Source organism: Sus scrofa, chromosome X (assembly GCF_000003025.6).
Source record: "Sus scrofa isolate TJ Tabasco breed Duroc chromosome X, Sscrofa11.1, whole genome shotgun sequence".
Lineage (NCBI taxonomy): Eukaryota > Metazoa > Chordata > Mammalia > Artiodactyla > Suidae > Sus > Sus scrofa.
This window is the reverse complement of record NC_010461.5, coordinates 107,141,132-107,166,267: the sequence shown is the minus strand read 5'-3', so window position 1 is coordinate 107,166,267 and position 25,136 is coordinate 107,141,132. Positions and strand designations below refer to the sequence as shown.

Sequence of the window (25,136 nt, the reverse complement as noted above, 5' to 3'; positions counted from 1 at the left end):
TATCTGGCCTAGAAAATTAGGGTAAGTTTTCTTAACAGAACTCAGAGGGCTATTTCTGCAGAGACAGTACCTTGCTTAGTATCTAATAACACAGGCCTCAAAGAACTTACTTGACCTATCGGCACTTTGGTCTTCTCATCTATAAAATGGGGATGGTTATAGTATTTAATTCATGGGATTGCTGTAAAGGTTAAATAGTACATTCAGCACAACGCTTGATATAATAAGCATTCAATAAAGGTTTCCTGGAGTCATTATTATTGCTATTAGCCATATTACATGTTATTTAAGATGAAGGAAACATTAACATACTTCCTTCAAATGGCTGCTAAATTGCCCGCTTAAATTGAAAGTACTTTGGTGCTAGGCAGCCAATATCGGCTCTAATGAGTGTTCCTCACATCCACCCCCAACCAGACATTTGAAACCTCAAGAGTGATTTTAATTTCTACTTCCAGCCCCTTTGCCTCCCTCTTGTTTTCTTAAGGACTATGAAGAAATGGCTTCTCAGGGTCCCCTTCAACCTTGTGATGCAGAGATCATTTAGCTACACTCCAGGGAAAGTTACTTGACTTTTTGGAAACCTAGCCTTAGAAATACTGATATTTAGTTCAAGAGTGCCCTTTTCTTAAAAGTGTCTGGGGCAGTAGCTCTAGGCTGAGACATACGTTGTAAAGCTATGTGTAAAATTATTTCAGTTATATGTGAAGTGATTTTTCTCCTCTCTATTATTTTAGGAAGGCAGTTTAATCATTGAGATTAGAACTTGTGTTCTGGGCATGGACTGCCTAGGTTCCTATAAATCCCTGCTCTGCCATTAAATAGCTGTGTGGCCTTTAGCAATTTACTTAACCTCTCTATGCCTCAGTTTCTTCATTTGTAAAACAGAAAACAGTAGCACCTGTGTCAGAGTGTTGTTAGGAGGATTAATGAGTTAAGACATGTAAAGTCTTAGAATGATGCCTGACTGAAAATAATTCCTCAATGAACTCAGCTATGATTATTATTGTTTCAAGTTCATATCTGATGCATAGCTCACTAAAAGTTGAATTATGGCCTATTTCTATTCTTTTTTTACATGAAATATGCTTTTATCTGCAAAGATTATTTTTGAATCCTCTTATATCTGGAATCTAATATATGGCACAAAGGAACCTTTCCAAAGAAAAGAAAATTATTTCTATTCTTAACAACAGTGAAGTATAAGGAATGCAGGGGCAAGTTTTTCCCTGGAGAAACACTGGACCATGGCAGGTGAAGAGAACAGTATGTGTCTGACAGTGCTGATAACTGTTCCCTATAAAAATGGTGGGAGGGGGGAGGTCCACAGAAATCGAAAGTTGGTACCACACTCCAATGCTGCCCACCCTTCTTGCTAAAGTCTGGGAAACAGGAGGCCTGCCACCTTTTTATATAATGTTTCAACTGAATGGGATAAAACAATGCCCTAATCCTCTTCCTCCTGCCCCGAATTCCTTAAAATGGAACATGCAGCAAATGAACCACATGGAACTCTTCCCTGAGGTCTGATGACTTAGTAATTCAGCTATTTTCCTGCCTCTTAGCAGGCTTCTTTCTGAGCCAACAGACTTTTCTTTGTCATGTCTCATCTGACCTATCTGTGACAGTAGAAAAGGCTTTTGGCATTGATGAAAAATAAATGATATATAAGCTTCCTTGACTTCCCCCAGAGAGCTCAAATCCATGCTGTCACGGATGCTGAGTCTCTTGGACACATACTTGTCAGGACAGTGTCTTGCTTATTATATTCATTGAGTAGGGAGCATAAACAGGCCATCTCCAGGATTTGGTGTAGAGCTCCCTTTCATCTAACATGGTGGGTTTCGTACAACTGCTGTTTGATAAAGTTAATGCACAATGATGGCAGATTAGAAGGTCCTTTCTGGCTGGTGGCTGCCTTTCCTGCAAGACTATTTGCTTTTCCAGGCTGGTCAGATCAGACTAATGTTAGTTTTCACATGAAGGGAGGCACCAAAAAGAGTCAGGCCACCTTTTTTTTATTATTTCCCAAATACAATTTTTTTTCTACTGTACAGCATGGTGACCCAGTTACACATACATGTATACATTCTTTTTTCTCCCATTATCATGCTTCCTCATAAGTAACTAGACATAGTTAGGAGCATTGTTCTGCCCATCACCCAAGATGAATCCAAGAATAGACCGGTTAAGGGTACTCACTGAATACTATGTGCTGCTTCCTTTACTTTTCCCTCAATTAAAATATCCTTAGTTCCAAATGTGGAACCTGTGATGTCCCAAAGAAGAAGTGTCCCTCATTATGGTGTCTCCATTGCATTGACTATGCCTGCTCCTTGAGAGATGTTAGAAAATATTTGCAGAGCAAGAACCTGCACTTCTGTGGGCATTGTCATTCTTAAGGAGGCAGTTCTCACTGGACGTAGCAGACAAACTCTGATGAGAACAGAAGACAAGAAGATGTGTGAATAGTGAAGATGAAAGGCTATTGTTCTACAAGCTCCTCAAGGAGGCCTGGACTTGGCTTTCTATTATTTTAACATCTTCCACAAATAGAATATCCCTTCAGTGGCAGATAAAGTTGAGATCCTGAGAAAGGAGAGCATTGTCCATCATCATGTGGACACTTCAAGACCAATAATATATAAAGTGCTACACCAAGTAGATATAATGTTTCTCCAGACAAGCTTGAACCCTACCAAATGATAGTATTCTCAAGACTCCCCATGGGAACTGTTATGAAGAGTCTGGTAGCATAAGATGGTTTATTCATTCATTCATGTAAGAAATATTTACTGAGGCCTGCTGTATGCAAGATACTGTTTGAAGCCCTGGGGATAAATCAGCGAATAAAAAAGAAAAAGACCCTTGCCCTCAAAGTGACTACAGACTTTTAGAACCCCTATATTTTCTCTCCAATAAGACCTGTTCTCATTTATGAGCAGCCGCTTGACCCCCAACAGCTCAAAGACTTCCCAAACATTTTGTTCATTTGTACTTTTATTCACCCATCCATTCATTAAAAATATATTGGGCCAGGTCAAGGAGATCCCAGTTGGGCATGGCTCAATCATTGCCTTCAAGCTCAGAGTCCAGTGGCAGAGACAGCAAAGCCCATGTCACTATATTACAGTGTAGCAAGTGTCATAGGAGATACATGTAGAAAAGTATTATTTTAGGTGGAGTGGGATGGAGCGGACACTAGGTAAGTAGTGGTGATCAGGGAAGGTTCGCAGAAATGGCAACATTTGAGCTGCCAGGGATATATAGGAAAATGTTAGGTGAAAAAAAGGAACTGAGAATAGTTTAGGCAGAGGAAATGGTACACCAATGACTAGAAGGTATGCAAAACTATACAGTATGGGGACAGTGGTTATCTATTGACTTGATTTATGTCACCCGTTTCACAAAGTGTTTGAGTCAGCTTATAAGAATGCTTATGGTAAAAGAGAAAAATTACAAGTAAAATAAACAATCATCTGGGAAAATATAAATTTATGCAAATAGAAGGTGACAACCAGGTAGGGAGTTTAATTAGAATTCAGAGTGTGTAGGTCATAGGACCCCACCCAGTTTCTAAAGGCACCTTTGAGCAGGTAGCCAAGACAAAAAGGGAAGCCTAATCATCTGCATTCCTCAGGAAAAGTCAAAAGGTCCAAATTTTCTTTTCTGGCTGCACCCACAGCATGCAGAACTTCCTGGGCCAGGGATCGAACCCACACCACAGCAGTAACCAGAGCCACATCAAATCCTTAACCCACTGAGCCACCAGGGAACTCCCAGGAGAAGTCAAACTTTTCATGGCCCTTAACACTTGTGTGTGTTTGACACTTCAGTTCTGAAAGAATTTTTTCATAGGGATCTTCATATATAGGGGGTGCACACTAAGTGAGGTAGTTGAGTGATCTCCAGAGCCCAAATACTGGGGTATAGCCCAGAACCAGTTGATATTGCTTTACCTAGTCTGCTGCAAATTGTAAAAACTGAAAATATAGTGAATTTTTCATGAAGTTAAATTTGCACAATTGAAGGGACTATTTTTTATTCAGAGATTATAGATTTCCTATAATTTTGGTTTTAAAATGTTCTGTTTTTTATGAATTGCATGAATGGTACATGGTTAGTTTTTGTTATTTTTTTCCCATGTCTTTTCTTGGCAAATTAAGAGGTTGACAAGCTTAAATATAAATATGTATACATTTTTATTGTATTCATCTCTAAAAATCCAGAAATCTAGGAACCAAAGATGTAATGTGAAATGTCCTCCCTAATGTCCTTCCAAAGGTGTTCATAGCATCCCTACTTGAAAGGCAAGGGCCTGACTCTGAATCTGTCAAATGTTCTAACAAAGCAAGAACACAAAGAACAAAATAGGAAGGAATGGGGAAAGGTAGGCTAGAAAGATATTTGCAGAAACTTACACTAAAGAAATAGATCTTCATTGGTTGTAATTTGGAATCAAAGTTGAAATTTACTGGGGAGAGTCTTTATGAACTGAAATTATGCCACATAACCCACCCAAGCCCAATTTGCTGCCTCATTTGCCATTGTACATGAACCAGGCCCTGCCTCAGCTTTCCAACTGGCCTGAAACAAGAGTTTTGATGATCTTCTGGAAAAGCAGGACAGATGTTGGTAGAATTTGAGAGTCACTGTGCAAAAATTTAGAAACTTGTGCTCTTTTCCAAGAGAGCTGGTGGTAAATTCAAGATCACCTTTTTATTTTTAATTTTTTTTGTTATTTCTCCAATACAATTTTTTTTTCTACTGTACAGCATGGTGACCCAGTTACACATACATGTATACATTCTTTTTTCTCACATTATCATGCTCCATTATAAGAGACTAGACAGAGTTCTCAGTGCTACACAGCAGGATCTCACTGTTAGTCCATTCCAAAGGCAATAGTCAGCATCTATTAACCCCAAGCTCCTAAGCCATCCCACTCCTTCCCCCTCCCCCTTGGCAACCACAAGTCTATTCCCCAAGTCCATGATTTTCTTTTCTGTGGAAAGGTTCATTTGTGCCATATATTAGATTCCAGATGTAAGTGATATCACATGGTATTTGTTTCTTTCTGACTTACTTCACTCAGGATGAGAGTCTCTAGTTCCATCCACGTGGCTGCAAATGGCATTATTTTGTTCTTTTTATGGCTGAGTAGTATTCCATTGTGTATATACACACCACATCTTCCTAATCCAATCATCTGTCGATGGACATTTGGGTTGTTTCCATGTCTTGGCTATTGTGAATAGTGCTGCAATGAACATGCGAGTGCATGTGTCTTTTTTAAGGAAAGTTTTGTCCCAATATATGCCCAAGAGTGGGATTCCTGGGTCATATGATAGTTCTATGGATAGATTTCTAAGGTACCTGCATACTCTTCTCCATAGTGGTTTTACCAGCATACATTCCCACCAATAGTTCAGGAGGGTTCCCTTTTCTCCACACCCCCTCCAGCATTTATTATTTGTGGACTTATTAATGATGGCCATTCTGACTGCTGTGAGGTGGTACCTCATAGTAGTTTTGATTTGCATTTCTCTAATAATCAGGGATGTTGAGCATTTTTTCATGTGCTTGTTGGCCATCTGTATATCTTCCTTCTAGAACAAATAATCCAAAAATTTATATGGAACCACAAAAGACCCAGAATTGCCAAAGCAATTCTGAGGAACAAAAGCCAAGCAGGAGGCATAACTCTCCCAGACTTCAGGCACTATTACAAAGCCACAGTCATCAAGACAGTGTGGTACTGGTACCAAAACAAACATGCAGACCAATGGAACAGAACAGAGAACCCAGAAATAAACCCAGACACCTATGGTCAATTAGTCTTTCACAAAAGAGGCGAGAGCATAACATGGGAAGAAGACAGTCTTTTCAGCAAGTGGTGCTGGGAAACCTGGACAGCTGCATGCAAATCCATGAAACTAGAATACACCCTCACACCATGCACAAAAATAAACTCAAAATGGCTGAAAGACTTAAATATAAGACAAGACACCATCAAACTCCTGGAAGAGAACATAGGCAAAACATTCTCTTACGTCAGCCTTACAAATGTTTTCTCAGGTCAGTCTCCCAAAGCAACAGAAATAAACGTAAAAAAAAAAAAAAAAACAATGGGACCTAATCAAACTGACAAGCTTTTGCACAGCCAAGGAAACCAAAAAGAAAACAAAAAGACAAGTTACAGAATGGGAGAAAATACTTGCAAATGATGCAACTGACGAGGGCTTAATCTCTAAAATATACATGCAACTTATAAAATTCAACAGCAGAAAAGCCAACAACCCAATTGAAAAGTGGGCAAAAGATCATCTCTTGATCAGCTCAGCCAACCTGTCTTTAGAAATCTGTGTTCCATCTTCAGGTTGGCTGCCTAAAAAGACTTTTCAAGGATCTGCATAGAGAGGAAGCAGTCAGGACTGTAGTGAGTTAAAATTTCTCAATACCCAGGTGTAATTCATAATTTGCCAATGAATTTTGTAGGAATACTAAAGAAGTAGCAGGAGTTCCCATCATGGCGCAGTGGTTAACGAATCCGACTAGGAACCATGAGGGTGTGGGTTCGATCCCTGCCCTTGCTCAGTGGGTAAGAATCCGGCATTGCCGTGAGCTGTGGTGTAGATCACAGACGCGGCTTGGATCCTGCGTGGCTGTGGCTGTGGCGTAGGCTGGCAGCTACAGCTCCAATTAGACCCCTAGCCTGGGAATCTCCATATGCCGCGGGAGCGGCCCAAGAAATGGCAAAAAGACAAAAAAAAAAAAAAAAAAAAGAAGAAGAAGAAGAAGTAGCAATAATGTACCAGAAATGTATACCTGAATTAGAATCATAATTTTCTATAAAATAGCTTAATTATGTATATATAACCAGATCCTATTTGGAATACTTATTTTAGATTAATCTATAGCTGCATTTCAGTGGTTTTTTGTCTTTTTTTTTTTTTTTTTTTTTTGTTGTTGTTGTTGTTGTTGTTGCTATTTCTTGGGCCGCTCCTGCGGCATATGGAGGTTCCCAGGCTAGGGGTTGAATCAGAGCTGTAGCCACCGGCCAACGCCAGAGCCACAGCAACGCGGGATCCAAGCCGCGTCTGCAACCTACACCACAGCTCATGGCAACGCCAGATCGTTAACCCACTGAGCAAGGGCAGGGACCGAACCCGCAACCTCATGGTTCCTAGTCGGATTTGTTAACCACTGCGCCACGACGGGAACTCCTCAGTGGTTTTACTGTGAGTACAAACTACTTCCTGGTGCTCAAAGGGTCTCTGGAATACCTGAAAGATTGGAAATGGCTTTAGTGGGCCTGGAAGGACCTGGATGGGAAGAAGTCACTAAGTGTAGGCAAAGCCTTTCTGAGGGTACAAAGGGGCCTACAGCCAGCTAGAACCAGGGTCAAGTTCTAAAAAGGCAAGCAGAATAGTAAATGTTAACTCCTAAATCCACCTACCTCAAAGTTCATAACTTGCCACAATTCCAACTTCTCCTGTGGGTCAAAGTTGAGACACTGAATTTAGAACATTCAACCCTGTGACAATACATATATTGAATATCTCAACAGGAAATTCTGGGAGTAGAGATATGCAACCCTAAGGTAGCCTCTTGAACAGGAACATTTGAAGGATGCTATGTGTTGAGTAAGTAGATATAGAACTTAATCTGACAAGAAGCATCTTTTTTTTCCTGTGGAATGGACATTGTGAGAAGCAGAATAGACTAATAATTGAGAGCATGGCTAGCAAAAGCTACCTACTGTGTGGCCTTACTGTGTTATCTATATAAGCTTCAATTTCCTCATCTGTACAAAAGGGAATAATAATATTGTCCATTCCTTAGGACTGTTGTGAAGTTTAAGTGAGACGATTTGCATAAAACCTGAAAATTCATATACACTCAATTAATGAGCAGTAGTACTATGGACACCATCCTCCTCCCCTGCCACAAAAGTTGAGATTGCTGCCTGCAGGAAGAAAGCCATCATGAACTGGCCTGCTGGAAAATATCAAGGGTTGAACCATAAAATTGGCACATGTGGTGTCTTTGTCAGCCATCAAAGATGGGCAGCCTCTAAGGTTTCTAGTGTTTTGCAGACATCTGCAGTCTTAGTACATCGGGTAGAGAGTGTGTCATGTGGCATTGTTCCAACTGGCCCTTCTACACAGCAATAGTGCAGTGTTAACAATTGCTCAAGACAGTGGCTATGGGGCCCTGCTGGGTCCCAAAGCACCTTTTCAATAATCAGAAAAAGTGTCAGTCTAGTTGGGTGTCTGGTGTTCTTTCTATTTTCATTATTTGAAAATAGCTAACTCTATGCACCAATTACGCCCCGCTCCTCCCTCAGGCATGCTGCATAGTCTGCTTACCAATTGCTGTATGACGAATACATTATAACTTACTGGCTTGAGACAATCATTTTATTATATTTTAAGATTTTTCTGGATAAAGAATCGGGGCGGGATTTAAATGAGCAATCCTCCAGTTCCATATGGTATCAATAGGGACGCCTCAGCTGTGGTAGGCTCATCTGGAGGTTGCAAGACAACTTTATTCGTATGCATGGCACTTTGGCAGGGACAGATAAAACACGGGCTCAGCTGGATCCCTCCCTTTTCATTTACACTAAAGCTCTCTCCACATGGTCTCTCTAGCATGGTGGTCAGACATGTTCCATTGTGACTGAAGCTCCCATAGCAAGTGTTCCCAGAGACAACTGGAAATTTTTATCTCTCTTAAGGCCTGGGTCTGAAAATGAGCACAACATCCCTTCTGCTGTATTCTGTTGGTCAAAGCCATTGTAGAGCCCATCCAGATCTTTAAGGGGATGGGGCATAGACCTCGCCTCTTGATAGGAGGGAAATCTAGAATTTATATTCAACTTTCTACCACACTTGGAAGAAAGAATTGTGTAGAAGTATTTTGTTATTCATCTGCCATGTTTTTCACCATATCTGTTTCATCTTATACCTGTAATTAAATTATTAAAACAATTTTCATGCTATATTGAAAAGCAGTGCAGTAGTTAAGAGCATTAAAGTTAGACCAACCTGGATTTGAATTCTGGGTCTTGCCTCTTACTGGCTGTGTAACCTTGGGAAAGTAACTAAACCTTTCTGAGCCCTAGTTTCTTTATGTATAAAATGAAGGATAATAACAATACCTAGCCCACAGGTCTTTTGGAATAAGATTATATAAAATGCTTAGCATAGTCCCTAGCACAATGTAGGCATCCAATAAACAATTATGATGGTGATAATAATGGATGATAAAACATTATAACTTTTTACATAGCTGTTTCCAAACTAAACTCTGAGGTTATTGATTTTATCTTACTCATTTCTTCAACCCCAACACCTGCAAAGGGCCTGGCATCAAAATATTGAAGAATAGATATATGGATGACTAAATGGAAGCATAGAACCGACATTTTCCTCCATTGTAGTTCCCTGGCTCAGATGTGTACCGAGAATGGAGGATGATAATATTGCAAGATAACTACTCTAGGTTGAGTTAAGTGCAAGTTGCTAGGCAGCAGGAAGGCTCAAGGCTACACTGAAACATTACTTCAAATCATGTAATAGAGATGTAATAGAGCTGCATCTCGGAGGAGCAAGCTGGCCCAACTAACACACAACATTTGCAGCATTTCCAGTAAGCTGAGAGTCTGGAAAGTACGTGAATCAGAAGAGGGAATACAAACCAACATCTTCCATCTACAGACATGCCAAGAGTCAAGAAGCCAATAGGGAAAGGGTGTTAGAAGAGATGGTAAAAGCAAAACAGAACAGGGTATTTATTGTAAAAAGACTTCGGGGGAATACCTTGGCCTTTTCCATAACCCTTTTGTAAAATGACCTCAAATCTCCTTCAGAAGTTTGAATTCCTAACCTAAGTGGTAATACTTGTACTTGTTGGCTATACTCTTCAAGCCAGAACAGGGCCGGGAAAGGGAGAGAATTTCTCTGGTTTTCTACTCCCAATGTGTTTTAAATTGTTGGACTTTGATTTTTTTCAGATTCTGTAATACTTGTATAAGGCCCATGATTTCAAAGTGGTATTTTCTGGGTTGGTATTGGAATTTCAAGTCTACTTTGGTCTTAGTGGTGGAAGATAAGCAAAAGAAATAATCAATGTGATAGGAGCCCACGTGCAATGTACAACCTGCCCTCCAGCAAGCCCTGCTGGGCAGTGGGACTCTTGGCATATTGAGCACACGAAAGAAAGGGAGTTTATCTACTCTGGCTTTAGCCATATGTCATCAATACACTTGCTTTTAAATGAATTTCATAAAATATTCATGTAATCATACCAAACAGCACAGTGGTGAGTACATCAGTCAGGAGTTATATTTATCATGTGTATTTGTTTTTTGTTTGTCTCCATTTATTAGTAGACAGTACATGGAGACAGGCATTTCTTTCTCAGTTGAAGTGGCAGAACTTGTTTAATGAACTGATGTTTCTGTAATCTGTGGTAAGGTAGAGTTGTGAGTGACAGAACTATATGAATAACAATGAGGAGGCAAGCAGAAAAAAAGGAAGACAAACATTTCAGTAGGAGGGGGAAAATAGATGGGATTGTTTAGTTGGCACACAATCTAATCTGATCTTTTCCTATTGAAAATTAAGTTTGTAAATGGGGGAGATAATGTTAACAATTTTTCCAAAATCTTATACACAAGGAATCAAATTTTCCAAAGACATAAATAGCATTCTTAACTACAGTGCTCCTATTCTACAGCATAGGAACACAGAGTGTCAGGGGCCTTCAGTTCTCCAAGATGGAAAAAAAAAGACCTGAACCCCCACCCCACCTACATAGAGCCTGACAAATAGGAGGCTATCACAGATGTTTGTGGGATGTGCCTAAATAAGTGAACGTATTTGTGTGTGTGTGTGTGTCTGTGTGCATGTCTTGAATGGAGGGAAAGAAACATGCCTATCAAGACCACCACCTATCATGCCAGAGATTCTCTTATCTGTACTGCCCTTTCATCCTTTAAGCTAAATGTCATTATTTATCCCTACTTTTACCAAAAAGAGAGATGGAGGCACACAGATATTAAGAAACATTTCTCAAGGTCATATAACTAGCATGTGAGGGAAAGTAGAGATATGAGAGTCACAGGGAGGAAGCGAAGGAGTGTGTGTCTGTGTGTGCACAGGCGTGTGTGTGTGTGTGTGTGTGTGTGTGTGTGTACTTCCGTGTCAGGTGAGATAACATATGAGGGCTAAAAGTAAATTCATTTTCAGAAAAATAAAATTTCCTCTTAGAAGAAAATTTTTTTTCCCAAACACATTCCAGGTCTTGGAATCTCAGCATGACAGACACATGGGAAGATGGGCATGCCCTAGTTTTCTTGGGCTGGCTTGCAGTGAGGGGATGCCTTGTGCCACCCACCTACCTAATCTGTTTTTGGTTTTGTTTTGTTCTTTATGACCTCACCCATGGCATATGGAAGTTCCCAGGCCAGGGATTGAATCTGAGTTGCACCTGTGACCTCCACCACAGCTGCAGCAACGCTGGATCCTTTAACCCACTGCTCTGGGCAAGGGCTCCAAACCACACCTCCGCAGTGATCGGAGCTGCTGAAGTCAGATTCTTAACCCACTGTGCCACAGCAGGAATTCCCCACCTACCTATCTACCCAGTCATAAGACTCCCTCCTTCTGGCCTGTTGTACCAGAAGTTCTGCTTCTGTATGAACTGCAGATTCTTCCCACTGTTTAGATCCAACTCCTTCAACATCTTACAACCCACCCAGGGGATTCAGAGCCACCTTGAGGCCATGCTTAAAGGCGCTGCCCCTCGGGCCTCAGTGGTGAGCAGGATAAGGTTTGGGGGAGTAGGAGCTGCCACTGCCACCTCAATGACCTCTACCTTACAGAACTCCTCATGCCATACTTTCTTTGTTTACATTGTGCATTCTATAACAGAGGGCAGGGGGAGAGGTGGGGAAATGAAGGAGAATGCACACCCTCCCTCAAAGAACTTGCATTTGGATATAGAGAGAAAAATTAACCAATCAGATCGGTACCACCTTTAGAGCCAGGCAAGCGGGGTCCTTGCCATGGACCCCTCACATCGGGGAACCCCCTGCTTCGGAATGACTGTCTCAATATGTTCTAAGTCCTTCTCCAGAGCTGAGGACTGGCCAGATAAGTAGTGCCATCAGGATGGGTACCCCAAGTCCAGGGCAGATCCTATGTGGGTCTTGATGGAAAGAAGCACCTTTCTCAAAATTTTTTACATTCCCCTCCAGTGTCTGAGACTGACCAAGGCTTGTAGTGTCATCTGAGAAAGGAGCCCCAATTTCAAATTGAACCTATGTGGACCCCAGCCCCCATTTCTCCCCTTTGAGGCACTCTTCGATCTTCTACCCCACATATGGAATCAACTAGATGCCCCAAGAAGCTTCAGAACTCATACACGTATGGAGTCCTCCCAGAGTCTTGGTCCTATGAGACTATCCTGGCAAGTAACTCACTCCAGCTGGCTGCTGTGGTGTTTCTTTCATGGTATCATAGGAGGTTGGGCACCAGAATAGTGTTAACGATGATTTGAGGTGAATCAAATTGTGTATCTAGACAAGGTCCATAAAAACATTCGTTTGAGGGGACTCCCACACATTGTATAAGTATCTTTAAATAAAGCAAAAGATGATGCAAAATAAAATTCAGTGGTAACAGGTGTAGAACAGTTTTGAGACACAGAGATAAGAATGAAGTGGAATTACCTGGAAAGTATGCTTCAGGGAGGATGGGACTTTAAGCCAGGCTTTGAAGGGTGTGGAGAATTGGGGGATGCTCAAATGATTCTAGGCAGGCAGGGAGAACAATAGCTGAGAATAGTTATTTATTGAGCATTGTTGTGCTTTGCATAATAGAAGGCACATTTTATTCATCGTTTTGTTTATTCCTCACAGCTCTGTATAAAAGTGGTGGAATTAACCCTATTTTGCAAATGACAAAATGGAGGTTCAAAAGATTCATCCTGCTAAGCAAATGGTAGAACTAGGACCCAGGTCTGACTGATGCCTAAAACCGTACACTCTTAATGCCATGCTATGCTGCAAAAAGACAGGAAGTGTTACAAGGGATAGCAAGAAGCCTTGTCTGAATGGAGCAGAGGGTGTGTGTTGGAAACTAGTAGGAGGCAAGATCAATGAACAAGGCAAAGTCATATTATGAAAGGCCTTGAATGTCAAAATGAGATGGAGAGAAATAGGCACTGCTCAAACGAAAATGAACAGCCCTAGCCAAAAAGGAAAATGCATGCTTATAGTATTTAAGACCTGGTAATTCTTTTTTTTTTTTTTTTTTTTTTTGTCTTTTTGCTATTTCTTGGGCCGCTTCCGCGGCATATGGAGATTCCCAGGCTAGGGGTCTAATCGGAGCTGTAGCCACCGGCCTACGCCAGAGCCACAGCAACGCGGGATCCGAGACGCGTCTGCAACCTACACCACAGCTCACGGCAACGCCGGATCGGTAACCCACTGAGCAAGGGCAGGGACCGAACCCGCAACCTCATGGTTCCTAGTCGGATTCGTTAACCACTGCGCCACGACGGGAACTCCAAGACCTGGTAATTCTAATAACATGCTTGCTTAAATATTTTGCTTCTGTCTAAGAAAGACCTTTGGTCTGAAGCTTATAAGGTAGCATTCTGCCTCTACTTGACCTTGCCAGATATGATTTATTGTTCTCTCTCTTCTCCTTTTTTAGACTTTGATCCTGCCCTTGGAATGATGACTGGAATTCCACCCATAACTCCAATGATGCCTGGCTTGGGAATAGTACCTCCTCCAATTCCACCAGATATGCCAGTCGTAAAGGAGATCATACACTGTAAAAGCTGCACGCTCTTCCCTCCAAATCCAAGTAATATTCTGCTTTTTCTCCACACAAGTCACAATGTTTTGGTGTCTGGGAACACTTCTTTTCCAAAAGAATACTCAAGGGCTTCATAAATGTATGTGCAGGAGCTTCCCCCAGAAAACAAAAAAATTACCTCTTACCAAGCAAGGCTGAAACTTATGCACAGAACGGTAAATTTCTGTGTGCTGGTTGCAGTACAAATGATAAAACAGGTTTCTAGTGTCATCTGGTAAGGAGTTTTTAAGTGCATTAGTATAGAAGGAGGCACCTGACACAATTTTCTCAACATTGTCATTTACATTCTCTGCTTTTCATAATTGGCCTACATGCTGATGATGGCAGAAATAGAGTGTGATCTGAGTCTGCCTGGGGCACATGAGAATATACACTGGTGCTAAGAATCCTCCACTGCTACCAGCTATTCACACATCACTCAAACTTCTGCTATTCAGTGATGGGCTGTGATAGACAGTGAGGTGAGATTCAACTTACTATGAGGGCAAAGAGGACTATTGAGACTGAGACAAGCTACTTTCAGCCACCCAGTCAATGCAGTTCACGTGGAAAGGATCTAGGGTTCTGTCAGTTATGAATAGGTTTTTCCTTAGACTCTTAAAAACATCTGTGGAGCTATGGTGGCCATATTTCTGTTAAAATGTAGCAGCAGTAAAAATTGACTCAAACTTTTTTCAGGATCTGTGTGGGATTTTATTTACTTTAAATGATCAGCAGCTACTTCTGCACATGACCCAAGCCTCATTAAAGCTTCCTCCACAGTTCTAGTGCTGCTGGGTGGCCTACTTAAGGAATCCGACACTATAGTGCTGAGAGATTAAAGCTGTCTGTTAAGCGACACATTCAGTGGTTCAGGCCATAGATCAAATGAACTTGCCTCATTATGATAAACATGAACTTTTGACATGTGACTTTAGACAATTATTTCATCTCCTACCTTACATGGGAATCAGATAATCATGGAATCAAGCCCTGGCAAGGACCCAGGTTCTTTTTAGAATGGTCTGCTCATAACCAGGAGAATTTTGGAGTCAGGATTGATTGGACAAATCATCTTGGCCCCTTTTGCTAAGTGAAATGTCTTCTCAATGCCTTCTTCAGGTCTTTGAACTCAGTAGTCAGCAGGGTACTTCCTTCCAGGCCAATAAGAAATCTAGGAGGCTAGCAGCTCAGGGGACTGAATTAGGAGAAGAGCGAACATGTCAGGGAAAATTAGGGAATGGAGAATAAGATGGCTCTATTAGGCCTTACTTGCCAACTCAAGTGGCCATTCTTGAATTTGTGTTTAGTGCCTAGGTGAATGAGCAGTACTGTGGTCCCCTTGTCTCTTACTCTTAGTGCCACTGTCCCTACAAATGGGCAATGAACTTTTCCCCCATTCTTCCAGTGTGTGGCTTTTGGATTAGAGAAAGCGGTGGATCCCGGATACTACTTTTTTCCACTTCAAAATCTATGAATTTAGACATTTTCGGTGTTAAAACCTCCTGCACTAGGCTTTCATTGTCTCAATCAGGTCTTATCAAACCTATGGATTGTTCAAAACCTATAATGTCTAGGCTGGGTGCAAGAGATGACTTTACAGGATGTTCAGCTTCTGCATTTCAAAAAAATAACACATGTATCTTTTGTATAACCACATCATTGAGCAGTCTTTGAATGTAAAAATCTATGGTTTAAAGAGGCTCTAACTTGTGAGAGTCTTTAGTAAAACAAACAGAAAGACACCTCTCAAATACATTAATCTTTCCCCACCTACAGCCATGCTGTCACAATTCTGAGTTGGAAGGGCCATGGAGTAAGAGGAAAGCATTTTACCTTCACAGCTCAATCCTTTAGTTATTTGTTTTCGTGTTGAGAATGCTGACAGGGCAATTAGTGCCTCTGAAGTGGTGGCTTCTGGGAAGGAAACTGGCTTTGGAATTGAATTCAAAATATAACACTCCTGACACAGGTTAAAGTAAACTGGTGTTCTGTTTCCTTTTTAGAACTTGAATTTTGTTGAAAGGGGGCTTGGGTTAATTAGATGGGGAAAACACTAACAGAGAAGGCTCTCTTAGTTCTCTGCTGAGAACATGGTAAAAGTGCCATTTTTTTGTTAACAGCCCTAAGACTTTGTGAAGGTAAAATGCAAAGAGCAAGTAGGAAGAGTAGGAATTCAGTATGATTGATTTATCTTCTCCAGAGCCCACCAACCTTGTCTGATAAAGCCTTGATTATAAACCCCCGTACTTACTCCTACTTGCCTCTGGTCTCTGGTATATTCTCTTGCACTCTGTGGCCGTTCAGCAATAAGGTCATGTGACTTAAGGACTCTAATAGCCTCTTTATGCACACATCCGATCTTCTTCTGTCTTACTGCTCCATTAGAAAGTATCTTTACTATCAACTTCTTACCCTTTCTCCCACCTAACATTTCATTCTGGTGCTTGTCACATATTTAGAATGCTAATAAAAGTTCTGGGATTCCTATTGCCCACAGATTCAGAGTCCAAATCCTGAACTTCTAAAACCTTTCACTGGTCTGCTTTGCCAACTTAAAGGCATGCAATAAGAGTCGTGAGTTTAAATTTTATTCAATGTATTGCTGAGGACTAGAGCCTGGGAGATAGCCACTCAGGTAGCTCTGAGTAAAACTACTCCAAACAGGTAGGGGAGAAGCCAGTTTCTCCATGATTTTTGGCTAGAAAATACATGCAGTTGAGCATACATCTTAGTAAATGATTACTGCTAATCACAAAGAGCAGATATCTCAAGGTAATGATTTTGGTGCTTTTCTATGTATGAGATGCTTCAAGAATCTGGAGTCATTGAGATTCTTCCTGAGATATGCATCCAACTATCCAGAGGGCCTGCTTATCCAAAGAACAGAGTACCTCATCCTGCTTTTCATCTGAATTCCTCCCAAGGTGCACTGTCCATCAGCAAGTGCAATGGGTTACAATTTAACCCTTGTAGAACTAGGTGTTGAGCAATGCTCTTTGCCTTAGTGATCCTAAGTTTTCTGCCTCTACTGCATCATATGACCATCTTCAATCTATCATTTTTACTTGCCATTTGCCCACCCTTTAGTCAAGTTCAACTGCTTCCTAATCTCATTCTCCTCTCCAGTGCAACTCCAAGCCTACCATCTCTCAAACTCTTCCATGTGGAAGGTATGGAAATTAAAGCAAGTAGTTAATCATTCATCATTTTAATGCATTGCCACTAAAATATTAAGTGCTAAATCCAATGGATACCTTTTAGTCCTTAAATTACTTTATTTCTTTTCTATATATAGAACTAGTGACCCCTTCATCCTTCTTGAATCATTCAAAATCTATGAGATGCTGCAAAAGTAGTGCTTAGAGGGAAATTCGTAGCAATACAGGCCTTCCTCAAAAAAGAAAGAAAATATCAAATCAACAACTTAACCCACCACCTAAATGAATTGGAAAAAGAAGAACAAACAAAACCTAAAGTCAACAGAAGGATGGAAATCATAAAGATCAAAGAGGAAATCAATAAAATAGATACTCAACAATAGGAAAAAATCAATAAAACCAAGAGCTGGTTCTTGAAACAAAATTGAAAAACCAACATCACAAAATTTAAAAGAGAAAGAAGAGCTTGTATTTCTGTACACCCCTTAGCAGCAAAAGTCCTTGAAAGATATCATCTTTACATGCTGTTTCCAGTTCTGCTCTTCTCTTTTAAATGATCTTCATTTGTGCATTTGCCTTACCCCCCAATCAAAACATCCCTTATTTAAGAATAATGATTCACAATACTAAATCCAGTGGACAATTCTCATTTATCTTCCTAATTGACCTAATAGCCACATCTGACACATCTGATTACTCCTTACACACTGATATACTTTCTTCACTTGGCTTCCAGGTCACCACACTCTCACCACCCTTTCCTCCCTACCCTGGTTGTTTCTTCTCAGTCTCCTTTGCTGATAACCTCTGTTCTCCTTGACTTCCTATCAATGGCAAGTCCTGTGGCTCAGTCCTTGGACCCCTTCTCTGTCTGTACTCATACCTCTGATATGCTCATCCAATCTAATGGCTGAAAAAAAAAAGACTATCTATATGCCAGTGATATTCTAAATTGTATTTTTAGCTCAGAGCTTGTCTCTGAACCCTAAACTTATATCCAACTCCCTACTTGATATTTCTACTTAGATGTCAGATAGACATCTCAAATTCAGTATGTTTAAAACAAAGCCCCTAATATTTGCCCCCAAACCTTCTCCACTAGTATCCTTCTCCATCTCTGAAAGTGGCAACTACATCTTTTCCATTGCTCAGTCAAAACTTAAGGGCAATCTTAACTACTGTCTTTCCTTCACACACCATATTTAGTCTGTTAGAAAACTCTGTCAGGTCTAGAACTCTGCGATATCTTTTATGATTACTGCTATGATCTAGCTTATATCCACCATAATACATTTTCTGAACTATTGCAATAGCCTTTTAACTTGTCTTCTACTTTTACCCTTGACCCCTATGGTGTATTCTCAAGAGAGCAGACAGAGTGATCCTTTTTAAAACCTAAGTCAGATCATGTCCCTCCTTTACTCAGAACCCTTCAATGGCTTCCTATTTTACTCACAATAAAGACCAAAGTCTGTTTAATGGTACAGGAGGACCTTTATGATCTGGCCTCCCTCTCTCACATTGTCTCTTTGACTTTGTCTCTTACTACTCTCCTTCCCATCACTCACTGTCCCAGTTACACTGACCTCCATGTGGTTCCGTGAACAAACCAGGCACTCTGAATTGGCTCCTTCCCCTGCCTGGAATACCCTTCCCCTACATATCAGCATGGCTAACTCACTCGCCTCTTTCAAGTCTTTTCTCAACTATTTCTTCTTCAGTGACCCTGAGAACCTCTTTAAAAGTTCAGCCCTCCTTGCCACACTCCCAGTCCTACCTACCCTCTCTATTTTTCACATAATACTTATTACCTTTTAACAAACTACCCAATTTATATAATGTAAACTCCACAAAGGCAGGGATTTTTGTCTGTTTTGTTCACTGATATACCTGCAACACTGGGATCTGACGTGTAGTAAGTGTTAAATAAATATTTCTTGAGTGGTGGAGGGATGTATGGATGAATGCAAAAGGAGAGGTCAGAGGTCTGGGAATCAAACCAAGAAAGCATGGAGTAATTACCCCATATGCTGACGACTTCCAGTTCTATATTTTCAGTCCATAGCTCTCTTCTGAGCTTCAGACACATATAGCAACTGATCACTAGACTTTATAGGTCTAACTACATCAAATGTGCAAAAAAAATGGTATTATAGTATAATGAACAAACTACCAGATTAAAAGTTGAGAGAATTGTGTTCTGCTCCCAGCTCTGTCACCAACTACGTGTGGGAGCTTGATCTAGTCACATGACCTACCTGGGTCTCAGTTTCTTTGTCTGTAAAGTGAGGCTATTGGGTTAGATTAGCCTAGATACCTCCGAGGTTTCTTCCAATTCTAAAACTATGATTCTTGACATTAAAAACATAGCTACCACAATAATTATTCACCTGTTATGCACTATTCACTTAATTATTCACTATTAAGCAAATGTCCTTCAAAACATATTAGGAAAAGCAAGAGCAAATTGGTAGGTGGCACATAGAGCTTTGTACCTTCAGTGGAACAGGCAGCCTGGTGTAATGATTAAGAGCCCTAAAGTGACATAAACCTGATTTCATATCCCAGCTCACCATCACTAAATAGCCATGAAATCTTGGGTAAGTAACTTAACCTCTCTGATCAGGACTAGGCAAAACCAGCTCTGATCTAAAAATTCAATGGGTCAAACTAGACTGGAGCTGACTGTATCCTAAATAGTGAATGAGTACCCCATTGTCCTAGAAGCAATACCCTCTGATTCCTAAGAGTCAGAGATATGGCAAAAGAAAGCTCACAGGAACACAGTTACTTTTTTCACAGAGAGGCTATCAGAGATTTATTGCATTCCCAATTAACAGTTCTCAGTTGGTAGTATAAGAAGAGGACAGCACCCTCCCTCCAGGGAAGTCAGTCCTGTCAAGATTTTTCACTTCAGCTGATAGACCTGTATGGAGAGGTTGCATTTTTCATTTACAGTGAAATAACAGTGAACGTGAAATAAATGGTGGGATGTCATCTGCTGCTATCTGTGTACAGGAAAGCACCCAGGAGCCAGAAAGAGAGCAACTTTTTTCATTTTACCATCTCAAAACAGGCTGAACTCATTTTGGCTTCTAGGGTTGGTTTCTATAAAGAAAATTAGAGAAAGTGGATAAATTGAGAATTAATAAAGATTTGCTGGCCTTCTGATTACTTCCAATCAGTTAGGATTACATTAAAATATATCTGACCCCTGCTGATTATCTAGGGGACTTTCAATCTTGGGCTGTCTAATACAATCAACTCAAAAATTTTGCAGTATGTAAATTCTGGTAAACCGGTTGAGTGATCTGTGGTGTTTCTTTGAAAAGCAGGATGTGAATTGTTTATCGGGCCTCTATGCTGCTCTGTGCCTCACTTCTCAAAGATCAGCAGTGACTTTGATCTTAACGCTGATTTCCCCAACACAGCTCCCCAGAGTGGGTGCTTAGTTGTAATTAGAATTGCTAGAAGCTCCTCCTTTTCCTTTACCAGAGATTAAAGTCCTTTATACTCTCAGTTATCTTGAAACTTTTTATGTGGAAGTTTCTTCTTCTCCATCCAAAGTGGTGATTGTGCTATTACAGGAGCTTAGCACATTACCTGATTAATAGGTGGACTTTGAATCTGCTCTCCTATGAAGTCACCATTGCTATGCCTAGATCACTGTATTTCAGTGGGATTAGAAAATCAGGCCCAGACAACAAAGTACTTTGCGCCATTAATTAAAGAACAAGTACTATCCATTAAGGAAGATAGTACAGCCCATTGCCTTGCTGGTGGTGTACACCTAAATCTCAGCAAATGCTATCAAAGAGGCTTTCTACATTTACCCAAGGAAAATAAATAGTCCCCAGCATTTTTGACATTATTCTTAGTGTCTTTTATGCTCCTTTACTTAGTAGACAGTCACCACAGAATAATCATAGCATCTAAACGGGGTAATGACTTCACCACAGAATTTTTAATCCCACAAATATAGTCAAAGGAAAGAGCCTTTGTACTGTCAGAGTTATGTGTAACTACAGCAGTAACCAGATATTCCTTAGAGTCTCTCAATGGATCTAAAGGTAGACCTAACTAAGATAACTCAAATAATAAAAAAGGTGATTATTTGCCTCACAGAAATGATTTATCATCAAATCCATTTAAATAGTATACTTTAGAAGGATTCTAAAATAGGATTTTATTCTAAATCCTTAGATTTGAAAACATGGCTCTAACTAAATGGATATTCTTGAAAATTCTTTATCAATATAGTCAGTGGCTGGGTTGTGTTCCATGGTCAAAATCATATGTGTCTTTACAGCTATAGATTCTGAAACTGAGCAGCACCCTTCAGGGCCCTACAGGATATAAAAACTCCTCTGTGTCCCCCATTTCTTATTTATAGGAAGTGGCTTTGGTCTCCTGGGCCTTCCCTGAGTGCCAAAGAGTAGGCACAAGCAGTTACTAATTGGTGAAGTGATGGAATACAGAAACAAAGGAAAAGCAGTTAAACAAGATAGCTTGAATGATAATTCAGCAATAAAACAGGGTCCTAGATCCTCCTCAAGGAATATGTGTAACATTCTGACACATATTGAGTTGTTATGCAGAAACTAAAACACCTCCCTCCCCCCACCCCTCCCAGGTAGAGGATGGTGACTATGTGCTCATAATACTTAGACCACAGACTGGTTGGAAGCAGAAGGTTGATGATTGAAATTTCTGGAACATCACCTGTTACCTCACCACCAACCAGTCAGAAGAAATTCATGTACCCTGCAGCCCCCACTCCAAATGTCATCAGGGAGCTCAGGTCTTTTGAGCATGAGCTGCCCATTCTCCTTGCTTGGTGCCTACAATAAATGCTGTACTCTCCTTCAGAAAACCTGGTTTTGGTACATTGGCTTTACTGTTGGTGGGGGGTAGCTGACCCAAGTTTGGTTCGATAACCCTTTGTCAATAAGAATGATTTCAGGAGTTCCCGTCATGGTGCAGTGGTTAATGAATCTGACTAGGAACCATGAGGTTGCGGGTTCGATCCCTGCCCTTGTTCAGTGGGTTAACGATCTGGCATTGCCGTGAGCTGTGGTGTAGGTTGCAGACGTGGCTTGGATCCCGTGTTGCTGGCAGCTACAGCTCTGATTCAACCCCTAGCCTGGGAACCTCCATATGCTGCGGGAGTGGCCCAAGAAATGGCAAAAAGACAAAAAAAAAAAAAAAAAAAAAAAAAAAAAGAGAGAGAGAGAGAGAGCGAGAAGAATGATTTCAAACCCAGCCTTATCTAAAGACCTGGATAAAGCAAAGAACTGAGAGTTTAGAAGTCCAGATCTTAGATACCACTCAGGAATAGAGATAGGGCTTTAGAAAGCCTCAGATTAGTAATTAGGAAACCTAAGTTCTATCACAGTAAATAATAATAACACTCTAATGACTATAATTTATTGGGAAGCTATCAAGTGCTAGGCATTGTACCACATACAATATAGGCAGTGGATTATCAGTTATCCTGCAATAACTCTTGTAAGATAGTGGACAATATTCCTATTTTAAGATAAAAATGAGGTTCTCAGAGGTTTCATAATTTTCCCAAGGTCATACAGACAGTGAATAACCAGATTTAACTGCTCCAAGTTCATGTTCCTTCTCTTTCTATCTGATTCAAATAAGTCACTCAACCTCACTTAGCTAAGGTTTTTTTCCTCTATAACATTAGAAGTTTAGACCAAGTCAGTCATTATCAACCATAGCTACACATTATAGTTACCTGAAGAGCTTTAACCAAATAGTGCATAGGCTGCACCTCCCACTAATTAAATCAGACTCATTGCATGGGACCCAGGCACTGTTTGTTTGACTCCCAAGCTGATTCTAATGTGATGCCAGAGCGGAGAATCACTGAAAGTGTGATTTCTAGAATCCTTTTCAAATATTTCAGAATCCATTTCAAATATTAACAGAAATTTGTAAGTTCCCTGGATCCTTCTACCCCTTTTATTGACTAAATAGAGGGAAGAAGGGCATCATGAGAACGTCATTATTCTGACCCACACTGATAAGACAGAGGCTGGTAGCAAATGAGAAAGCTTCAGATGCTAACAGCCAAGGAATCGCTCAAATCATCTGCTTGCCAACTTGGATAAGAGTCAGGTGGGAGCCTTGGCCTAATCTACGAGTGAGACTCATTTATTTTTGCATGTGAGCCGTAATCACTGGTTGTTGAGCTCTCCAAATCTTAAGCTGGGAGAATTTACTGTTAAGAGCTGAATGGAAAGGACAGATTACACAAAATAAATCCTTGCAGATACAAAACCAACACTAGAAAAACCCTTGACCATTATGCTTTGTTTTGTTGGGCTATGAACTGTAGGATTTTGCTTGGAAAATGCTTTGGTACATATAAATAGCAATGAGGAGCTGGCAGGTACAACAGGCTTTATGTATATATAAGTTAATAGAAAGCATTTTTTTAAGCAGAAGGAGAATCATCTCATTAAGTAGGTTTTTAATAATTCTCTATAGCCAAATTTATCTCACTTTATTTAATGATTTCCTAGATGAGCTTACTTTCCCTCTAAATGCTGCATGATTGTATCTAGACAAAGAATTTGAGGAAGAGCTCACTGGTATCAAAAACAAACAAACAAAAACTAAAAGGGATGGTTGGTACTCTAGCTAACTTTGTCAAACAGATCATTCTGATAGCTATACATCTTTTTGTACACGTTTACCCCATCACTGTCAAATTCATCCTGAAACAGCTCTGTCAGTAAACATGAACAGAGAGAATACCATAACTACAAACTGAATTAAACAAACCCTTCTCTCAAGGACCCTGGTTCTGAGAATTCCTGAAAATAAGAGTTTAAACCGAGTGGAATTTCTTTCCACTAACTATTTTCCTAATAAAAATGACTGAAAACTGGGCATTGCTAGGTTGTGACAACAAAGTTAAAGAGCAAAATTAAAGAACTTCTGGTGGGACAGATGGGTCTGAGTCATTATCTGATATATATACATCATGGTCACCAAACCATTGAATAAAATAATTCTCAGATTCATGCAACCAATTTGCTAGGGAGCAGAGATGAGCACCTTGGAGGCCATATGCCTCTGGGACTCTTAGGCAAAGGTCTGATGGGGACAATAGTGCTAGCTCTGGAACATGCTAAGTTTCTAAGGGGTCTGTTCCAAGCAAACGTTTTAGTTTCTAATGCTTTTGCACTTACACTTAGACCTTCCACCTCCTGCAACCCGAGAACGACCACCAGGATGCAAAACAGTATTTGTGGGTGGCCTGCCTGAAAATGGGACGGAGCAGATCATCGTGGAAGTGTTTGAGCAGTGTGGAGAGATCATTGCTATTCGGAAGAGCAAAAAAAACTTTTGTCACATTCGCTTTGCTGAGGAGTACATGGTGGACAAAGCCCTTTATCTTTCTGGTAAGTGTTCATTGGTAAGGATTGTGCCCACCAGGCACAACACAGGGATTGGGGATCAGTGTATTTGCATCTGTGGCAGCTAAAGTTTGGGCTTAGTGGCAACCTCTTTTGCCTTCATAGAAAATGCATGTTACTACCCAGTTTCCTTTAAAGTTCTTAGGTAGTTCCCAAATGCCTATGGGATAACTCCAAAACTCCTTACTTGTAGCATCTAAAGGCCTTGATTAGCTGTTTTACCTCTCAGCATCATTTCCCAATCCTTCCTTCACATTCCATGTCCTAACCACACTAAACTAATTCTAGTTCCCAGAACGTGCCCATGGTGTTTTACAAAAGCCTTTTCCTCTGACTAGAATTATCTTTTCCACCCCCACCCACCATACATATATCTTCATATTCTAAAGCTCCAGCTCAGTCATAACCTTTTCTAGAAAGTTTTCTCTGACTTCTTTTCCCACTCTGCCCCAGGCTGGTTTGGGCATCTCTTCCCCAGTGCCTCCGTCATGGGTGGTGCTTCCGCCCAAAATAACACCTGTAACACCATTGGAGAATTGTCTCTTTCCACCTCTGTCTCCTACAACAGAGTGTGGACTCCTTAGTCAGACTGTGTCGTATTTAACTTTGAGTCCCCAGCATCTAGCACATTACCTGGTACAAAAGTAGATGCTCAA

General features: G+C 40.6%; 1 protein-coding gene across 16 annotated transcripts in view; it reads left to right on the top strand.

Annotated features, from left to right (window-relative positions):
* Positions 1-25,136, top strand: part of ENOX2 (ecto-NOX disulfide-thiol exchanger 2) — a 284,143-nt gene that overhangs the window by 202,253 nt on the left and 56,754 nt on the right. For all 16 annotated transcript variants that reach the window (XM_021080170.1, XM_013991000.2, XM_021080157.1 and 13 more), the window contains 2 exons: positions 13,731-13,886; positions 24,259-24,465. In XM_021080170.1, the coding sequence (XP_020935829.1) occupies positions 13,731-13,886; positions 24,259-24,465 (363 nt within the window). The remainder of the gene's footprint in view (positions 1-13,730; positions 13,887-24,258; positions 24,466-25,136) is intronic.